General features: G+C 50.6%; 1 protein-coding gene across 1 annotated transcript in view; it reads left to right on the forward strand.

Annotated features, from left to right (window-relative positions):
• The window catches only part of DCPS (decapping enzyme, scavenger), a 38,387-nt gene extending 19,346 nt beyond the window's left edge, over positions 1-19,041 (forward strand). Inside the window, exons 3-6 of the mRNA XM_037505592.2 lie at positions 6,553-6,698; positions 12,195-12,308; positions 16,634-16,744; positions 18,699-19,041. Coding sequence (XP_037361489.1) covers positions 6,553-6,698; positions 12,195-12,308; positions 16,634-16,744; positions 18,699-18,965 — 638 coding nt within the window. The 3' untranslated portion in view covers positions 18,966-19,041. The remainder of the gene's footprint in view (positions 1-6,552; positions 6,699-12,194; positions 12,309-16,633; positions 16,745-18,698) is intronic.
• The last annotated feature ends 2,533 nt before the right edge of the window (positions 19,042-21,574 follow it).

Genomic DNA, 21,574 nt, shown 5'->3' on the forward strand with positions numbered 1-21,574 from the left:
AACCATCAGTAATCCCAGAGAGAAATTATGACATAATGAATAGATATGAGAACAATATACAATCAGTATGAATTTCTTGAAACAGCTCTTGGAAATTGAAGGTAAAGCAGAAATTTTTAAAATTCATCAGAATAGAATATGAAGTTGACGAAATCTTCCTTTAAAGTGAGCAGAAAGACAAAGAGGTGGGAAATGGGAGAAAAAAGGAAAAAAAGCAAGAGGAATCCAAAAAGTTAAATATCCAAATAGGTATTCTAGAAAGAAAGGACAGAGAAAATGGGGAAGAAAATGATCAAGGAAGTAACTCAAGATAGTTTCTCAAGACTGAAGAACATGATTTTTGAGATGAAAGGACCCAACCAATTAACTTAGCACAGTGGGCGAAAAACCCACTGCAAGGCCCTTCCCCACCATCAGAACTTTGGAGACAATGAGAGAAAAAAACAGGTCCCAGTGACCACTAGCCCTGCAGTCTAGAAGATCATAGAGCTATGCTTCAGATGTTTAGGGTCGTTGGCCTCCTCTACAATTCTTCGGCCAAGCTCTTAGTTGTGATAGTAAGATAAAGGCATTTTCAGATGTTCCAAGTCTCTAGATAGATCTCCCTTGACTGTATCTTTGGAAAGAACTTACATGTGTGCTTTAGCACTGTGCTTCCTCTTGGGTGGTCCCGGAACCACCAAGAGTAGCCGCACGTGGGAGTGTATTAGAGATGCAGATTCCTGGGCACCACCCCAGACCTCCTGAATCACCTGGTTCTGTCACACACTTAAGTTTGATAAAAAAGACATAAACATGAACCAGGAGACAAGGTAGCCAGGTTTAGGGATAAGGGGAGGGTGCCCCCAGATAATTAGAGGTGCTGGGCTCCCAGGGCACAGCTCTGCAGTGGGTCAGAGGCTCCAGGAAGACACATTGCTTGTGTGCTTAATAAATCAAATGCAGACTTATGTAAACAGGAAAGTGGCTGTAGAGATGAATTAGTGGTGAGTTTATAGAAAATTAAGCCAATAAAAATGCAATTAGTAACTATGTGCCAGAAGTTGTGCTGAAAAGGAAAAATAATCGCTGGATACTATTATGTAGTGAATAGCATTTATATCACAATATTGTAAATGCTGACTGTTGACTTATCCAAAATTGTGATGTGGTAATATTGTGATGGTGGGGGCTTAGGCACACATGCACACATGTACACGCTTTTAGTAGAAGGCTGATAAGAAAGCTAAACTGTTCTCTTCCACAATGGGAAGTTAATAAGTAATAATAAAACTGAAAGGTCAAGGAGGAAGAAAATATAAAATCCCCCAACAGGGAGCTGACCCACATGGTGCAGCAGACCTCTCCTGTCTTGCCCACTGCTTTCCTCAGCAGAGTATTTCAATATATCTGCCTGTTCTGCTCCCTGCTCTGTCTCTGGTGAATCCTCTCACCACCCCCACCAACCCTTCCCCCCCACCCCCCCGCCCGCCCACCCCACACCTCTGGTCTATACTCCAGTTCTTGCATGCATGCATACATAAAAATTTTTTTTAAAATTTTTAAAAATCAACAAGCAACTGTAAACCAGAGACACACTATGAGGCGGGGGGAATAGGATAAAAAAAGGGAGGTGGGTGGGAGTTTTATGGGAACTATAACCAAGATGAAAATGCATACATTGTGCAAAAATGAAAAATATATAAAATTTAAAAAATAATAAATAAATTAAAAAAAATTAAAAAGAGCTGAAGTTGTGTACAATGAGGAGCAGAAACAAGCTTCATTTGTCTTTTTAATGTATGTACAAACACACCTCGAATTGAGAAACAAACACAAAACTTGTGAAAGCATGACAGGCCAGGGAAACCTTATAAGGAGTATCAGGGAAGGTTTTCAAGGGATGAGTTTTAAGGGCTTTGAGATTGCTCAGTGCTGGTTTTTGTTTGTTTGCATGTTTGCTTGTTTGTTTGAAGAATTCCAGCAGGAGGGCAGGGAGGGAGGTTCCTCATTGCTCCCCTGACTGCAGGAAAAGCTTCTGGGTGGGAAGGTGCCAGGGCCAGTCCCCTTCCAGGCAGGTAGCCCTTTAAGTCAACTTGCTTAGTGGGGTTGGCAGAGCAGGCACCAGGCCAGTCATCAGGTCACATCTGCTGAGCTGTGGAGCTATCATGGTGGTGGCGCTGCGGCCTAAGCCCAGCCCTGAGCTGTGGTACTGTGGGCACCTGTTTCCTCCTGTGTGAAATGGGTGTCATGATTCTCGCCTCCCACTGGTGGGAAGGAGTGAGGGGCAGTACTGTCACATCCGTTAGCAGTTAACACTGAGGGGGGTGTGTGTATGGTTGTCTTTTTAAAACATTTTTTATTTGGGGGGTGGGGAGAACACATTTCAACCCTACAGGAAAATTGTAACAGTACAGAGAAGTCCCTTTTCAAAATCCTTCACCTAGTGTTAACATTTTGTTATATTTGTTTTACCCATCCCCCTCCTAGTAGACCCATAAGAACATCATGTTACTATTATGATTCATTGAAAATGAAGTTGTGGGCATCATGAGCCTTCCTTGCTGAGCACTTCAGTATGCTACTCCCAGGAACCAGAGTAAAATGATCACTTTTAGGAAATTTCACATTTTTACAAAACTGTTCTGTAACATAGAAACCATTATTCAATTTAGTACCTTGCTCCAATACTGTCTGTGAATTGGCCTCTTCTCCCCCATCTAGGATCCAGTCCAGTGTTCCTGACCTTGAATCTGGAGGCGTCCTTTGTCTTTCTTTACTCTGGCACTGTTGAAGAGTTATTGAGTCGTTTGTTCTGTGCAAAAGTCTCATGATTAGAACCAGGTCATGCATCTTGGGCCAGAAAACCAAGGCACCTCCCTCAGGGGGCAATGATGTCAGCTTATTTTGTTAGGAGAGATGTTACCTCTGGTCACTTTGGTGTTTTCCCTTTGTGTTACTAGGTGATCGATGAGGAAATGGTCTTGAGTCTGTGCATGTATATCTTGTTCTCCAACATATTTTCAATCGATGGGGCGCTGAGCATTTATTGAAATTTGACTCTTTTTTAAGTTTATTTATTTATGCATGCAAGAACTGGGGTACAGACCAGAGATGTGGGGTGAGAGGATTCACCAGAGACAGAGTGGGGAACAGAGCGGACAGATTGGCTGAAACACACTGCTGAGGGGAGCAGCGGGCGAGTCAGGAGAGGTCTGCTGTGCCATGTGTGTTGCTCCCTGCCCGGGATCAAACTCATGCTGCAGTGGCTACGGATAGCTTCATAGGTTGCATTACCAGGGAGGCCCTGAACTTTGACTCTTAACCAAACTCTTCATGAAATTCGGTTGCAGGTCAACGTCTTGCCTGGTATTTGGGTAGACATCAGAGTTCACTTTTGGCTACCTCTGAGAAAATTGGCATTGGGAAGTAGATTTTTTTTCCATTTGGCACCAAAATGCTCTTTCTGTTTCTGAAGTCTGAAAAAGCCAGATTCATTTATTCATTGTCAGTGAGTGTGCACTGTTGAGCGCTGACTACATACCAGGTGCTATTTCAGGTGCTGAGGATAAAATGATTAAAACAAAAATGTAGGCAAAATCCCTGTGCCCTGGAAGGTACAGTCTAATGGAAATGGGACTGTCTCTAGTTGTTGTCATGATGATCGAGGAAAAAGCAAGATGGTGAAGGAGACAGGTGAGTGAGGGGTGCTTCTCTGGCCAGAGGTTTTCAGGAGGTCTGAGAAGCTGACCACTGGGCAGAGAACTGAAGGGGGCCGGGAGCTACCGTGACTCAGGCAGGACGGCCTGCCTGGCAGGCAGCTGGTGTGAGGCCCAGAGGCAGGCATGTGCTGACGGCAGTCAGTGGAAGTATTAAGAGGTTGGTGTGGCTGGAGCAGATGCCAACTGGGAGCCAGTGTGGTGGTCTAGCTTTGAGCCGGCAGCCACCCCTGGAGAACTGTGCAATACATTCAGCCTCCACCTTTGCTGCCCAGCACCTGGCGGCCAGCCTGCCCCTGCCCAGGGCTTCCAGTAGTGGGCTGACAGAGTCTGGACCCCCATGACCCAGGTATCCTGAATGCAGCAGTCAGGAGTTTGTCGGGAAAGGAAGAAGGATGACAGGAAGTGAGCAGCTGGAACTGCCTTTTATTTTTTCCCTGCTTCTGAGGGGCAGGTCAGAGGGGCTATTTCCCCAGCATCCTGGGTGCTTGTGGCAGTCTTTGACAAGCCTTGGTAGACATGGGCATGCTTGTAGGCCCAGCAGCTTTCTGATCTGGAACAGCCAGGGAGCTGCAGTCTGTGAGCCCAGGGTGGTATGTCCAGTGCCAGCAGGGCTAGGCTGCTGTCCAGCCTCAGCTCTGTCTTTGTCCCAGGCTGTCTCCCCAACACTAAAGGAGCTCCATTACTCAGAGCATCATTCCCCACCACCCAGCTCAGACAACCCAAGTAACAATGGACACAATAGCAGTAAAAGCCAGCATTGAGGAGCTCGGTTCTGTGTGACAGGCAGTTTCTAAATGCTTACCAGCTACTGCACACATACTTCTCACAACCCTGTGAGATGGGTCACTGCCAGGTTACACAGCTGCCAAGTGCAGAGTCAGAACTTGAACCCAGGCTGATTGATACCAGGGAATGTTTCTCTCCACACAGTTGCACTGAAGGTGCCATGGCATGTTCCTAGAGTCCACTGCAACGGCCCTGAGGGTGCTATTCCATCTATTTGAGGCAGTTTCCTGCTTTTGGGGTGCTTGACCTCTGGCCTGTGACCCTGGGCTCTCAGAGAGTGGTGGGAGTGAGAAGTAAAGCCTGGCTGCTGCTGCTCAGAGAGTGTGGGAGGTCTTTTGTGCCTCTCTTTCAGGGTCTGATCCAGAGTCCCAGCAAGTGGGATGATATTTATTTAGCACTTCCAATGTCTGCGCAAATGTTTTACTTTATGTTAACATCAACTCTGTGGGGCAGATTTTATGACCATCCTTTATCAGTTGAGGAAACTGAGGCCTTTAACATACCAGAGGGTACAGCCAGAATGGGAAGTCTCACAGTAGTGATGGGTCCATAGCCCGGTCTTCATGCTGCTCTGCCTCTCAGAGCTGACAGAGGACCAGGGCCTTCGATCCTCCCATAAGCCGTGTGCTTGGGGGAGCACCCTGGTCATCCCCACTGGACTGCAGAAAGACCAGATGGGGCCTTCCGGCAGATGTTGAAAGACCACTGACTTCAGGGTCAGAAGACCTCCATTCCTGTCTACGTGTTGAGAGCCTGAGAACCCCTTTCACTCACCTGCAAGGTGGAGAGTAATATCATATATTGCCAAGTATGAAAGTCTAGGTTGGTGGTTCTTAGCTGGGTCTTTGAGGTGTGTAGATGAGTGTGAGGATTTTCTGGATATTAAAACGGGCCTGCTGGGCTTCCCTGAGAGAGTGCCAGAGAGTCAGGGAGTCAGGCAGGATATGGGTCTTCTGAGAAACATCCGCTGGACTTTGAAACACTGTTTTCCTTTGCAGTCTCCATTTCTAGGTGGAGCACTATGTAGGAGTGATAGAGTCGTGGTAACAACTATAGCAAATGTTACTAGAAACAGGGAAAAGGACTTGACCCAAACTTGGTGGTGTTGGGCCAAGATCCCATCCTACAGCCTGTGAGGAAAATGCAAGATTCCCTTCCAATGAAAACAGTGGTCTCAGCCGGGGCAATTTGACCTGCCAGGGGATATTTGGCAATGTCTGGAGACATTTTTTATTTTCTCACCTGCAGAGAGAGTGCTGCGGACATCCCCATAGAATCCCTTACGACATGCTATAATGCACAGGACAGCCCCCTCAGCAAAGAATGACCCCGGCTAAAATGGGGGTGGTGCCCCATTCATTGAGAAGTCCCAGATTAAAAATAACCAGCCCTGATGTAATATTTACTATGTGTCAGACTGCATTGTTTTAACAACTTCACAGGTATTAACTTGCTCAGTCACCCCAATCCAACTACAAAGGAGCTATTATTATCCTCAGCTGTCAGCTGAGGAAGTGGGGGGCAAGGCCAGGTTAAATAACTGGATTGAGGATAGGGTCCCTCTTAGGTGGGAGAAAGGAACAGGCAGGCAGAGCTGGGACCTTGAACTCGAGGCTGTTTGACACCGGAGTCCGTGCCTTTAACCACCACTGCCTTGCACTGAGGGAGGTTTCCTGGCTTTAAACCAGATTTTTAGCTTTTGGGGTCAGAAAGCTACATATCTAGAAATTTCATATGTGAGAAGAGTCAGAAACTTTTCATTCCTGAGCTGAGAAACTAGAGAGGGAATGGCCAGGGTTACAGTAATGAGGGGCCCAGTGACCCATGAGAAAAAGCCTGTTTTCCAAATCTTGGGTGTGGCTCAGCTTGTGAGGATCGTGACAAGAGGCACCTTGTGGGAGCCGATCTCCACTCAGTCTAACCTGCTAGTCTTTGACTCCATTTGTTGGGGAATCAAAGACAGTGGTGATGCCTCCTCTCTGTGCTGCTGGTGGGGAGCAGAATGTGACAGGAATATGTAGAGTGGGCTTGGCCTTGAGTCCTGGGCTGTGTTGTGTCATTGCAGATGTCAAGACTACCGTGGTTTACCCCGCCACAGAGAAGCACCTGCAGAAGTACCTGCGCCAGGACCTCCACCTGGTCCGAGAGACAGGAAGTGATTACAAGAGCATCACCTTACCCCACTTGGAGTCCCAGACCCTCAGCATCCAGGTGACTGGCCACTGCATCTCAGAGGGGTCCGACACGGAGTGGTACACCCGAGGCCAGTGTTTCTTTCTTAAGCATCTGTCGAGATCTTACCAGGGGCAGGTACTGTTCCCTGGGCTGTGAGGATCATGGGGAGCAAGGGGGGCTGCCTTCATGGAGCCCACCTCCTCGTGCGGGGTCAGACAGTGTGCAGTTACATAAGTAATGCATGAATTATGAGACTGGGAGCTGTGAAGAGAGGTGAGCGAGTAAGTGACATAGAAAGTCCTGGGGTGAGGAGGTCACTGTTTCATAGAGCACGGTCAGAGGTTTCGCTGATAAGGGAATTGACCCTGGTCTTGGGCATGCCTTGGAGGCACTCAGGGGAATCTCAGAGCAATCTGGTCTGTTGGAAGAATTTATATCTACTCTACAATAACCCAGACTCAGTCTCAAAATAGCTGTGCCCTCCTATGGTCTGTAAATGTGTAAAGATTGATGCGGGACTCTGTCCCCCACCTATAGCAAACCAGCCTCCAGCAGCTGGGAAGGCCCAACCCAGAGTGAAAACCTCCCTTTGGCTCATTCTCCCTTGCATTCTTTCCATGAGGGCAGGTCCTTGGGCATGTGGTGCAGGGCCTTTCTCTCAGCGGCTTTGTTTTGGAGTTGGCAATGTCTCCTGCCAGAGGACCAGATAGAGGCAAAGCCATTAAGCTAAGAGATCCCGATTTCTTCTTGGGCCCAGGCCCAGCGCCAGGCAGAGCCTCTGCTTGGAATTGGCCCCATGTGAATGCTCAGAGTTAAACATGATGGATGCGCTGTTTCCTTACTCAATCACTGCTTCTCACTGTCACCATCTCATTATCGCTCACTCTTGCTCTCTGTGGGCATTTTTTACTTACTCTCCCCAAGACTCAGTTTACAGTGATTGGGGGTGGGGAAGTGTTATCATATGGGAAACTCTCAGTCATTTCTCCCAGGCTCAGAGGAAGCGAGAGTGTCTTGGTGTGGGGCACTGTGGGCCGAACTGTAATTGGGAGGAGGAAGGAAAGGGGTTGACAGGGCCCACAGGAGGACATGCAGTGACAGCCCTCTTCCGACGAGGGAAGGGCCAACCCGGCTTTTAGCACAGTCACCCTGTGCAGGAAGGATTTGCACAAATTCCCCTGGCTCATGCTAGCTTGGTTTGTTTTTGCTTTCATTTTTCTTTCCCTAAAGTTCCAGCACTTGCTGTCTTCTAATTGGAAAAGAGATATGTCTCCATCTTCCTAGATAGCTTCGGCTGTTCAGGATCCTAAAGGGATCTTCTAGAATATTTGTTCTGTGGCACTGACTGCACATACATGGTATTCGAGAGAGGAAGCCCTTAATACAGGCAATGCACGTCATGTGTATCCCTTCTTACACACCATTACACAGTTCCTCTCGGGACTTGTATCACACAAACTCCAGTACTCTGTCAGCACGAGCATTCATCTAGTCTTTCCTGGCCATTTTTAGCATATTTATAAGCATTCAGCTTCTAACAGTCATATTTATTGAACAACTGCCATGTACCAGTTCCTGTGGAGGCTCTGGAGAGCTCACCAAGATAGTCACTAGTGACTACCCCAGTAATCTTGTAGGGAAGGTGAGAAACTACTTAGAGGTGACACAAAGTGGGGGTGGGAGAAATGGTGAGTTCAGAGAGTGGGGGAGCTTCATGGAGGAGGGCATCCTCCAGTTTACAGGCAGACAAGGCATTCGAGCACATGAAGAGCAAGTACAGAGGCATAAATGTGATGCATCTGGAGAGGTGCAAAGAATTTGCTGTGCCAGGAGACGGGGAGAGGGGCTGGAAGGTCGGTTGGCTGGGAAAGGCAAGCAGGACCTAGGAAAGGGGTGTGCATTTTCTCCGGGAGACCAGGAGTTCCCAAACTTTGATCATCAGGATTGTCCGGTGAGATTTTTAAAAATATAGAACATGGTGCTGTCTTACATGCTTACTGAATTAGAGTATTCCGGAAGTAAAACTGGGAAATCTGCATTTTAAAAAAAATCTGTTTCTAATGAGCATCAGGTTTGAGAGCGATCTCTGTAGGCGATGAGGGTCCTGGAAGTGGTTTTGAGCATGTGGGGAACATGATCAGAAGTACAGAATTGGAGTGCAGTGAGACTCAAAAGGCCAGTGTGGGTCTGAACTGAGGCAGGGGCAATGAGGAAGCCTTCAGGAAGTAGGGGTTCGAATTTTTAAAGTTTTTTTTTTTTTTTTAAAGATTCATTTATTTATTTATACAAGCACTGGGTATAGTCAGAAGCGCGGGAGGGTAAGAGAATTCACCAGAGCCAGAGCGGGGAGCAGAGCAGGCAGAAGGACCGAAGTACACTGCTGAGGGGAGCAGTGGGCGGCAGGAGAGGTCTGCGTGCCATGTGGGACCCTCACCCGACAGCCGGAAATTGAACCAGCGCTGCAGAGTCTGGGGGCAGCTTCGCAACCCAGCGCTCAACCGCTGCGCCACCGGGGAGGCCCTCGAATTTTTAAAGTTTTAATGATTTGGGGAGGAGAGGGAAGGCTGCATATTGCTGCTTCCAGGTCTCGCTCAGCAGGAAGGAGGCATGAAGATAGTGAGCTCAGTTTGGGACTTACTGAGAACTCAGTAGGTGCCAGCAACTGTCAGCATTTTCCATGCATCACCTTGTCAAATCTTCCCAACAGTACTTTGGAGATGGTTTTCAGAGGCAAGTGGTCTGCCCTGGCCCCTGTGCTCTTAGCCTGATACCCTATCTCCTGACTTTCCTTTCAGGTACATGTAACTTCCCAGTTAAAATGCCCAGTGAAAAAATGCAGTGGGGTGTCCAGATCTGGCACAATAGGAATCATCAGGCCAAAAATGTCCATTTGTCAGTCATTAACTAAAGGTTTCGGTGTTGGCCCGGGTGGGTAGTCATGTGGTCATGAGTGACATTGCCCTTCACTTCTGAGCCCTTTTTCTCGTCTGGACAATGTGACTAACAGCACCGCCCTCTTAGGGTCCTGGTGGAAATTGAGAGAGTGCCTGTTTCCAGCACAGGGCAGGTGCCAGAATCGTGGCTGCCATTATGCACACAGAGAGGACAGTTCTGGGACAGGTGGGAGTGTGTGGAGCTGAGGCACCCTGGAGGCGTGCGCTGGGGGAGAGTCGCCAGAGGGGAGAGACCAGCAAGCGGGTGGGCAGGAAAGCATGAGGGTGAAGAGGGTGTGTGATGACCCAAAGGAGGAAAAATGCCTGCAGGGAGTTGCCACTGTCACCAGATGCACACAGGTTGTGACTGGAGTGTAGCAGAAGCTGTCGGTGCCACCCACAGCCCATTGTCAGCTGGGCTGGCTGGGTCTCCTGGGCTTGCTTTCAGAAGGTGTCTCTCCCCATTACAGAGTCCCCTGGGATGCATGTGCATTTTGTTCCCACATTCTCCTCCCTTTCTTATCTGTGTTTCTGGCCTTAACTTTATGTAGGTTCCGGGCCCTCCTGTTCTCCCAGTAACCTTCCTCACATGACCTCCAGTGTAGGCCCTGGAGTCAAGCTCTGGTTGGAATCGTGTGAATGTGGGGGAACTTCCTCACACCTGCTTTTCCTTTACCTGCAAAGTTGGGATCCTGAGTCCACCTGCCTCATGGTTTGCTGTGAGGCCCACCGAGCAGAGTACCTAGAACCAAGCCCCCCTGGATGAGACCTTTGTCAATCTCCTACCTTCTGAGAGTTGCACCCCTACCTTCAGTCTTGTTCTTCTTTGCCCTTTCCGCAGCACCCCTTCTGTGGCTGCATCCGCTTTGTCTCTCTTCCTTTCCTCAGTCGGTCTTGTGACCTCCAGCACACCACCCCTTGTGGTCAGTCAGGAGGCCCTGCCCAGCACCGCCTATGCTGGAACTTTCTGAGCACCTTCCTCTGCTTTTAAGGGCCTGTTCTCTGGTGGGTGTTTCCACGTGCATTTTTGCACTTACACTTCCCACCAGGACCTTAACATATAATTGTGATCTGCCCCATTTTACAAAGGTGGAAACTGAGGCTTTCTCAGCTTGACAGCTTACCAGTGGTGGGGGTCGAGGAGGAAACCAGTCTGGCTGACTCCACAGCCCACTGTTCTCTCTCTAATACCTCACATGGTTTTCTAAGTGGAGGCAGGAGCACCTTATCTCTGGGCAAAGGACAGCGCTCTGGAAGACCAACTTGTGGGCTAGGCCTCGCCAGGGGTCCCCAGGGAGAGTCTATATCCTCCTCCCTTCCCTTTAGTTTTGGGGTGCTCCTGGTCAGGTTCTGGCTGGCTTGCCTCCCACAGCATACTCCCAAGTTTTCTGGCCATAGAGGAAGTACCTCCCGGAGTGACTAACATGCTGTGCTATGCACTGCTCTGACCCAGGCCCGCACCAGGAAGCCTTCTCTGTGGGTTTGGCCAGACCCCCCACCCTCACCCCACACCCCAGGAAACGATTCGGCCAGGCTATTTTAAGGAGGGCCCTTTTGTAGAGGGTGGACCACATTGTGACTGGTGTGTGGGTCTTACCAGGATGGGCCGAGATACTCCCAGGCAGGTGTCTGCTGCTCTTCCTTTCCCCATCTCAGATAGTTGCACTTGACCTTGGCTGTGCTGGCTGAGAGCCAAGGAAGGACAGCAGTGTGAGTTCAGCCATTGTCCTCTCTGCTGCTCTCCAGCAGGGGCAGAGAGTTCATTGGCCTGGAAGGAAGCCACATTTGCAAGGGGCATTCAGGGGCTGGGGGAAGTGGTGAATTAGAGGTGTGTGGGTTTGAACTTTGTGAGAACAGGGACTTTCTTATCTGCTGACTGGCTGCTTCAGAAAGGCCTCTTTCTTAATTGTAAAGTGATGTTCTCGAGATCCATACAACCCCAGGGAAGGGTCCCCTGAAGACTGTGGACAGCAGCTGATCAAAGGGGAAGGAGGCCTGGAAGCTCTGGGTTAACAGGAACGGTCTTCGTAATTCATCTCCAGTGGCATTTCTGTTCCACTTTGTCATGCAGGACCCATATCAACTATGCCTGCTGTAGCTTCTGCAGGCTAAGGTGCTAATCCCACCACTAACTGCTAATGGAGAATTCCAACAGAATGGGAACCCCCCATATGCTGACTTCTAGAACCTAAGTCTTTCCTTGTCCTAATGTATAGCTGGCTCTCTCCGTGGAAGGAACTCTGTCTAGGGTCGTGAATAAAGGTCCATAGGGCCCATGGAGACACTTCCTGAGGCCTGTGAGGCCATGGTGGAGCTCCTACACACTGCTGACAGAACCCCAAGAGCAGGCCCATCTGAACTGCGTGGCCCCTGTAGGAATGTATATGGTGTTACCTGCTGTGAAGCACTGCAACTCTCTTCTGTACCCCCAAGAGCAGCTCCTTGGGGAAGGACAACCTGTGTGTAGATGTTCTGAACTTAGTGGCCTATATGGCTTGGCTGTTCTTGGAGGAGCCAGAGCACTTACCTAGCCTAGCCTGGGGTGTCATGCACAGTGTGGTAAATGGATCTCTGAACCTCCTCTTTCCCTCTTTTCCAGTGGGTGTACAACATTCTGGACAAGAAGGCTGAAGCCGACCGGATTGTTTTTGAGAATCCAGATCCCTCTGATGGCTTTGTCCTCATCCCCGACCTCAAGTGGAACCAGCAGCAGGTACGGGATCTCTTGATGGGGTTCTGGTCCCTGAGTACCCAGCTCCAAGTTGCTTCCCCCGCCTTGACCCTGCCCTTCTCGTGTTGGCCTCTCTCTTTAAGCAGATTATAATTAACTGACTCAGGGAGGTCTGAATCTCTGTAGTGAGAGTGCATACTCGTCACAAATGTTTACGTGGGTTACCTTAGTCCTTTCTGACTCCCCTCCCGCTCACGGAATAAAGGATGGATCAGTATTCACCTCCATAACCACATGACCATCCTAAACCAGCCAAGAGACTCACCCTCACTTCAGGACCTGGAGCCCTGGGGTGGACTATTACATTCTCTGCCCCCCTGGAACCCTCCAGATCCAGGCAGGCCTGCGGTCTGACGCACTGGCAGATGGCACGGTGGCGACCCATCTGGGGAGTCCCCTACCAGCCCCAGCTGAGTTATACAAGAATCATTCCCGGATGCGGGAGTCCAGGCTTCCACTCAGCCTCTTAGCTCTGCCTTCCCTGGCCTCACAGCACCCCTTACCTCCTAACCACCTCACAAGCAGGTTTTCCTTGGATCTGTCTTCACTCGCTATGGCGCTCCAGTTCCCGGTAGCCACTGTCTCTTCCTCTCTTTCCTCCCTTCCTCACTCTCCCACACTGGCCCACCACCAGAATCATCCATTGCCATCGCCTCTGTGGGTGGGCTTTTATATCCCAACTGTAGCGAGCAGCAGGGCTCTGTGTTTCTGGAAGTGCTATTCTCACCATTTAGAACTGGGCGTGGCTCAGCCTGCAGCAGCTCAGGGGGCAGAGAAGGCTGAAGAAGCCAGATTGCTGGGTAGAAGTGGGAGTAGGCAAAGTACCCCCTCTTCTGTTCAGATCTGCATGATCTGAGCCGGTTTGACGTTCTGCCCTAAGGCTGGCTCTCCAGTTTCTGGTGCTCCTCACAAGGTGACGGAATCGCAGAGCTACTGCTCTGGAGCCCAGGCCCTCCTGCCTCTCTGAGGTCACCTTCCATCTAGCCTTCTCAGTAATGTCCTGCTCCTGAGGCCTTTGGGTCCTAAGTGAGCTCACCTGAAGTGTGCTTGGTTTCAATTTGGTGACTTATAGACCTGCTTTGCCAACACACGTTGCCACCAAAAGGGCAACTAAAGGTCTGTGGTTTGGGGTAAAGAGGCAGGGTTTTGAGTTCACAAGTGAATAAACATCAGCTATCTGCTACAGGAGACTCATGGGAGGCCTGAACATGGCTCAAAGGGTGGTAGGGAATTTGAAGGGAGTTTCCAGAAGTCACAGCCCTGAGTGATGATCTGTGAGAGGCAGGTAAGATCAAAGAAGATGGCTCTCTGGTGTGGACTGTCGCATTGGACAGAGGCTGTGAGAATATCTGTCTCGACTCCCTGCCCTAGGCAGCTTATTCCACCTCAGGCCTTGAGGGAGGAAGCGGGGACCACTCTGGAGATAGTTGGGAAGTTGTGCCACCCCCACCATGGCAGCCTGTGCCTAGAGGTTCTGGAAGGCTGCCTGGGTCATGGGTGGTGGGGTGTGGGGTAACAGGAACTTCCAACTCATGAGCCCCTTGAAGACTGTAGAGCTTGTGCTTTGCAGGGGGTGATGGTCTGAGAGTTGTGCTGCAGCAACAAAAGAGTGACTTGTGTGTCTCCATCCAAGAAACCCCGAGCTCATTGAGCCCCCCGGCACTGAGAACGGAAATCCGCCGTCCTTCTGACCTGCTGCTGGCAGGCATGCTGCCTGGCCTGCCAGTGGAACTGCCCCCTCTCTGCCCCCTTGAAGGCAGAAAGGGCTTGGGGAACCGCACTGGGCTGCCAGCCACATGACTGCCCTCAGGGTTGTGAGTAGGCCAGCTGAAATGTCAGGCTTTCCTTGATGGTATAAAGGTGTGGTTGTTCTTAACCTTTGCCTAATTTGCACTTGGCTGCCAGCAGTGCCATGTTTCAAGATCTCAAATCCTTTACTTGTGACAGAACACTGACATCCACAGCCCCCTTAGAATAAGGCAGAATATCCAGAAGGGAGGCCTTTTGTTCTTTGTCCTTGCCCCCCAAGGAGGTGCAAGGAGATTGTTGCCTGGCACTTCCTTCCTCTCCTCCCTCAAATCTCCTCTCCTGCCACGTCGTCCAGAAATCTATCTTTATTGCCTCCAACTGACGGCCCGGTATTAAGGAATCTCTGTCCACAGTCCATCCAGCTGTCCATCGGCACATGCCTATGAAGTACCTGACGCTTTCTAGACTCTGCCTCCCTGGAAGTTATAACATCCCTTCCTCAGCTCTCTTTAAGTCACCTGTACATTCTCATGTACTTGCTTAATTATTTTTAGGCATAGCTCATGCAAGCACATGGTAGAAAGGTAAATAGTACAGAGCGTGAGTGAAAGTAAGTTACTTTGCCCCATATCCTCCCACTTCCCTTCCCAGAAGAGACAGTCTCTCCTTTCAAGAGGTTTTTGCAGTCTGTATGTATAAGCATGTAGATATGTGCTTATATAGACACACATGCACTTACAGCTCATATAATTTAGAGTCTTTGGTCTGAGTTCTCAGACCAGGAGATTCTTCCTTCGAGTCACTCCAGTGAGGGAGAGAGAACTCTCCAAAGCTGCAGCCTGCTAAGGAGATTGATGAATCACCTTCTGGGGTGCCATTCTGACACCCTCCCCTGCCCCCTGTCTAGCTTTTTTCTTCCCCCAGATCATTTCTCTGAGCCAGCAGCTCAATGCTGCCTGCTGAAAACTTGGGGTCACGTGTGCCTTCAAAGAATGGGTTTCTCTTCCCTGCCTCACCCAGCCTGTGAGCTCACACCGGCCCCAGGCTTCATGCTTCATTCCATGCCATTGGAGCAGAGAGTGTGATTTAATAGCATACTTGGAATTTGTCAATAGACATCATCTAAAACAAATGCTACTATTATTTGGGAGTCCTGTAACAGTAACACACAGAACAACTGGGGAGACACCCACAGATGCGTGCATACACACCCCACCGAGTGCAAGCAATTTTGTTTCCTACCTAGTGACAGAGTAAAGGTCCTGGTCACAGGCTGTGACAAGGGAGAGTCTGGAAGGGACTTTGGGCAAAACAGGCCTTGAAGGGCACAGCTCAGCCAACTGCTCTCAGATTCCCTCAGTCTGCAGCAGGTCTGGGCCAGAGAGACCAGAGTCAAAACTCGGACAGAGAAGAATGTCTGTGGCATGAAGAGACTATGGCACAGCTGGACATCAGGCATCCGAATGGAAATCCTTCTAGGTTTTAAATCAGGACCCTTGGGGGTTTGATTGGGTGACTCGTGGTCTCTAAATAATCTCCTGGAGGAGGTGGCAGCTCAGATTGCCCCTTAGAATCCTGGTATCTGGGGCCTGCTTGGCACATGATTGCCCCTCATAATCCTGGTATCTGGGGCCTGCTTGGCACATGATTGCCCCTCATAATCCTGGTATCTGGGGCCTGCTTGGCACATGGACACCAACCAGCCAAGCCTGATTGGAGTGTGCAGGGAGAGCTGGGAGGAGTTTCTGGACAAGAGGAAGAGCGCCTTTGCTCTCTGGCATAAGATCTTGTTGACTTTGGTTCTTTGCACTGTGGTGATCTCCAGGTTTGGTCACATACTTTTTCAGGAAGGGCAACAGGAAGGGCTGCCTGTGAGCCCTGTGAGATAGAGGAAGAGAGAAAAATGTCCAGCGCTCTGGTGATGCTCATTGCTGAGCTGACCCCAGGCTTCTTACACCTACACCCTCTATACCCTATCCCATGCCTTCTGCTGCAGACAAATGGGCTCCTTATGTTCTGCATTACATGCCCTGTACTTTCTTGCCTCTGAGCCTTTACTCCTACCAGCCGCTCTACTTGACTGTCCTTTCTTCAACTCTCCCTCTTTAAGACCTGGATGCCCTACTTTCTCTACCAGGAAGCCTCCCTGGATCACCCTAGCTAGGTAGAGTCTTTCCTTCTATGCTTTTATCACTTTATGCCTTTTGGTAGTTATTTCTGTACTTTACTGTAACTCTCAGAGAGAAGTTTGTCCTTGGCTCTTTCTTGGTATTCTCTCCACTGCTCCCACTCATCAGCTCTGGGAGTACATAAATGCCCCCACGTGATAGTTTCTAGCAGGAACAGTAACAGAAGTTCTGTCCCTTAGACTGGACTCTTACCTGGACACATGGCTGAACACATGGACCGGGTATGGGTCTCTGGGACTCACAATGGCTGGCACTGCAGCCCTTGGGGGTGGGTTCCCCTAGCTCCTTTGGGGTTCTAGGCATTGGCAGCTTCCCGGGCAATGTCCCCTGCTGAGCCTGTGCTCTGGTTAACCCTGGGTGTCTGCACAGCTCGATGACCTGTACCTGATCGCCATCTGCCGTCGCCGGGGCATCAAGTCACTGCGAGACCTCACTCCAGAGCATCTTCCACTGCTCAGGAACATCCTGCAGGAGGGCCAGGTGAGTCACTGAATCCCACAGAGGCCCAGAAAGACTCTACTCCCATTCCAGTTGGCCCCTGACTGTCTTTCTAACGCTTCCTAGAAGGGCGACAGGGCTTTTCTGGATGCCAGGCGCCTTAGGTGAAGTCTCAAGATCCTTGTTGCCTGGTCCTGCACTGCCTCCTGCTCTACTCAGTCCCCTGTCCTCCCGTGATGTCACTTTCCTTGGTGCAGTCTGTCGCTTTGCCTCCCTGTGTTTCCCCTGCAGGTCCCATGTGCTGTCCCCTCCCATCCTGGGATGACCTGTCTTACCCGTGAGAGCCACATGGGCAGATGTGTTTTCTGAGTAGATGGGGTACCTCCTTATCTTTCCTGGGGCAGAGACCATTCTGCAGTACCCCGCACTTTGGGATACTTTCTAGCTGGGATGTATGTTGAGTGAAATAAAATTATAGGGGTGCTGAAAGGAACCTGAGGGTGAGGGAAGATGGGGAAGGATGCAGATTCTTGGGTGGTGGTCCTGGTTCTGACTTATGACTGAAACCAGCTGAGTGACCTTAGAATACATATGGGGGTCCTTCGGGATCTATGATACTATGGGGCGGCTCTCAGCCTTTTTCCCTCTCTGAAACATTCTAAAGGAATCTGTGCCAGGCCCAGCAGTCATGAGGGTAACCACCTGGAGAGAGGCTCATTCCCTTTTGACAAGAGCTGCTCCGAGGCCCCAAGCAACCTGGAGGAAGGACTTGGGCTGGGTCTATTCTCTCTCAACCCCAGGTCCCCATTACTGTTTTCCTGAAGCAGAAAGTTGCTAAGTCTGCTGCTTGGAGTCCGCTGCTTGGATTCTGTTGCTTGCTGAAGCGGAAAGCTCCTGCGGTGTGCAGCTTGCCCACAGTAGTAGCCACAGCTGCCTTGACCCCTTCCCAAACAATAAAGAAAGTCTGTGATGGATGGGGTGACAGTGTTCTGCATACAAACTGTAAAACCTTACCATTCCTGCTATTTGGGGCTCAGTCTTTTGGGAGCTGTCCCACTCACCCCACTGGTGTGACAAATCCCTCTCTCTCCACTTCACTGAGTGTCTTCTGGTTTCTCTGAAAAACTGCTGTATCACCCCATCCTGTCTTCTCCTCTACGTGCCTGCCACATCCCTTCACCATCTCCCGGGAGTGGCTAGTTTTATCCTGAGACAGCCTCCGGATGGACTAGAGAGCCCTGGAGCACCAGTGGAGAATACAGTGGGGTATAATCTAAGCCCACTGAGGCCTAGTCTTTTTTTTCTTCACCTCTGACCCTCTTAGGGCTTTGCCCACAATGGAAACCAGAGTCTCCTCTTAATTCCAAGCCTTGGAATTAAGGCTGAATTAAGGTTGGTAGAAAAGGCCTAACCTTTGAGCACAGTAGGGGTAGGACCAAGTGAGTGGCTTTCCTCTTCTCCAGGAATCCTGGGAGGACTTTGTGGGTTCTTATGCCTCCTCTCAGTCTTTTCTGGGGGCAGCCCTTCCCACATTCTGTCCTCCATCTCATTATTCTCCAGCTCCTTAGCTCAGCCCCATGCCCTTCTCCCTTGTTTCCGGAAGCTGCTATGGTCTATGCAAAGAGAACAGGCTTTCTCCTACCCACTTGCTGGTGTATTCAGTGCTTAGAAACCTGCAGGGGAAGGTAGTCCCATAGTCCTGGGACCCTGGGCCTGTCCATCAGCCCTGGGACTTCTAGATTCCCAGCAGTGACTGTTTGAAGAGGTGTTGATCCAGGCCCGGGTGGGGAACTGTGTCCGGGCCACAGTCCCCTCCCCTGCTGCTGTTACTTGCCTGTGCCTAGAGTGAGAGGGAGCTCTGGAGCATGGGTCAGAGAGCTGTGTGCAGGCTTTTTGTTGGTGTCCAAGGCTGGTGGGGGGTTAGCACAGGTGGAGGTTCTGGCGCTGGCTGGAGGGCACACCTGAACCCTGCCCCAGCCCTGCCCTTTCTCACCAGGAAGCCATCCTGCAGCGCTACCAGGTCAAGGCCGACCGACTCCGGGTATACCTGCACTACCTGCCCTCCTACTACCACCTGCATGTGCACTTCACCGCCCTGGGCTTCGAGGCCCCTGGCTCAGGGGTGGAGCGGGCGCACCTGCTGGCGGATGTGATTGAGAACCTGGAGTGTGACCCCGAGTACTACCAGAAGCGCACCCTCACCTTCGCCCTCAGGGCCGACGACCCCCTGCTCAGGCTTCTGCAGGGGGCCCAGAAAAGCTGAGCAAACCCCAGGGCTGTGGGGAGAAGAGCAGAGAGATGAGGGATTGCGGTGGGACTGGGTGGGGGAGGGGAGGGGAGGGATGGCTGCATTTTTAGCACCAAGTGAATTTTTTTTAAATGTATTTTGTACTGGCTTATTCCTACATGTGAATAAAACCTTGATCTCATTCAGTGTGGATTGACGGCCTGGCCTGGGAGGCAGGGGATGAGGGAAAACAGTGGGTGGAGTCTGGTGGAAGGTCTTCAGAAAGGAGGAAGGTCCTGGGGTCTCCACACCTGGGCGGGTGCCAGGGGCCTCCTCCCACCTGGACATCCCATCCTTGACTTCTACATCTGAAATCTCTTCCTTCTTCCCATTTTCTGTGTCTTCCCAGTGATTTTCTAGGTTTACATGTCAATCTGGGAGTTCCCCAAAAAAACCAAGAGGAAATTGCGTAGACAGATTTTTGACAGCGCTTCTTTCCTTTTCCGAGGACTAAGGTCACACCTCCCCTTGTGTATCACTCTGTTGATAATCTTCTTGCTGACAAGGATGGGAGCTTGCCACTGCCATTGGGAGGGTTGTAACAAGAATCAGATGATGCAAGCCCGAATGGCCTGCATTTGCCTCTGTTATTTGGTCAGTGAGTCCCTGGCCTTGAGCTTATCACCTAGGCAGGAAGACAAAACAAACTCAGGCAGCAGCCAGAAGATCCTGTACAAAACAGTGTATCAGTGAGGGCACAGTGATTCAGTCACAGCTGTGTGCCAGCTCAGAACGGCTCAGAATGGCTCAGGTTCAAGGTGTGACAGCGCCACAGGCCCCTGTTCAGAGAATCTTGAGGTCAGCAAAGGACTTCAAAGTATCTGAGGCTAATGGTCTATCAAGAGCCCTTGGGTGCCTTTCTGGGAAGGGTCACGCCCACCCCTGCTCCAGCAGAGCAGGGATAGGGGCCCAATCAAGGACACGCAGGCAGACAAGCAAGCAGTGACACAGGGGAGTACAAAGAGGCAACTCACAGCAGAGGCTGCCTTGAAAACAAAGAGAGTCTGCCATAAAGGGTCACCCAGGAAGGTGACCACGGTGTGCTTTTGGACACCCCACAGGATAGCCTAAGTGGAATAAAGCTTTGAGGGTGACAAGCTGCAAGGGAAAGAGCTGGAGGGAGAGAGGTGTGCACTGGCGTGGGAGCTGGGTGCCTCGCCCAGCAATTGCAGCAGAACTCAGCTGGCATGAAGGGAAATGTGGTTTGTCTTTCTTCATATATAAGAAAAATAAGAGGGCCTCCCCGGTGGCGCAGCAGTTGAGCACTGGGCTGCGAAGCTCTGCAGTGCCAGTTCGATCCCCGGCTGCCGGGCGAGGGTCCCACATGGCGCGCAGACCTCTCCTGCCGCCCGCTGCTCCCCTCAGCAGTGTACTTGGTCACTGCCTGTTCTGCTCTCCTCTTTGGCTTTGGTGAATTCTCTCACCCTCCCACGCTTCTGACTGTACCCAGTGCTTGTATAAATAAATAAATAAATCTTAAAAAAAAAAAAAAAGGAAGAAAAATACAAGGGGAGGCCTGAAGAGAGACCCCTTTGTGAACTGTCATGAAGATAAATGAGGCTGAGGAGAAGAATGGAAGGGACATTATCCTAGAGAGCCCCCTCCTGATAGAGCAGGGGGACCCCATCATGGAAGACGTCTCTTCTCTGCAGATCAAGTTCTACCAGTGGGGGGGGGTCTCATCTGGCTTCACACTAAGGGTCTGTGGTTGGAAAAGACTAAGAGATGGTGAATCCTGAACCCAAAGGAAGACAGTGGGGAACCTCCCAGGGGCCCGGGGCTGTACCCCTGGAAATAGGACTTGACTCCTGGTCTGGTTGGGTCCCAACCCTCCTTCCTCCTCACAGGTTTACCCATCTGTCCATTAAATATCACCAATCATGTTGTGTGGGTGGGCACTACAAGGAGGATCAATAGGACATGTGCACCCTGGGCCCGCCACAGGTACAGCTTGCTGGAGCAGGAAACCTCGGGCTCAGGCTGTAGGGAAGGACGGGCAGAGAAGGCTCGCTTTGCTGCCTTGTAGTGCTGGGAGGCAGAGATTGGGCTGGTGCATGAAGATCAACTCTGCTTTCCAAGGGGAAGAGGATCCGTTCTCTAGTGCCTAGAGCTATAGGGAGTTTGGGGGGTTAGAGCCAGGGAACAGCCCTGCCAGCTGGAAAGGGCTCTGGAGAAGACCTTAGGCTTTCAGCCTCCTGTCACCCAGGACCACAACAGGGGCCAGACTCACTGCCCACGAGAGTATTTGCATTTGCTCCAGAATTAGATGCATGGTAGACTATGAAAGGAGTGGACTCTGTAAGATGCACCTATTGGGGGCCTCCCTGGTGGCACAAGGGGTTAAGCTCTGTGAAGCTGTCCACAGCCTCTGTGGTATGAGTTTGATCCCTGGCAGGCCAGAGAGCAACCCCTATGGCGCAGCAGACCTCTGCCTGCTGCTCCTCTCAGCAATGTATTTCAGTCAGTCTGCCTGTTTCCCACTCTGTCTCCGGTGAATCCTCTCACCTTCCCCCTACCCTGTGCCTCTGGCCTACACCCCAGTTCTTGTATGCATAAATAAATAAAATCTTTAAAAAAAAAAAAAA

The sequence above is a fragment of the Talpa occidentalis genome, unplaced genomic scaffold (assembly GCF_014898055.3).
Source record: "Talpa occidentalis isolate TD23 unplaced genomic scaffold, MPIMG_talOcc4v2.1 talOcc4.12, whole genome shotgun sequence".
Classification (NCBI taxonomy): Eukaryota; Metazoa; Chordata; class Mammalia; order Eulipotyphla; family Talpidae; genus Talpa; species Talpa occidentalis.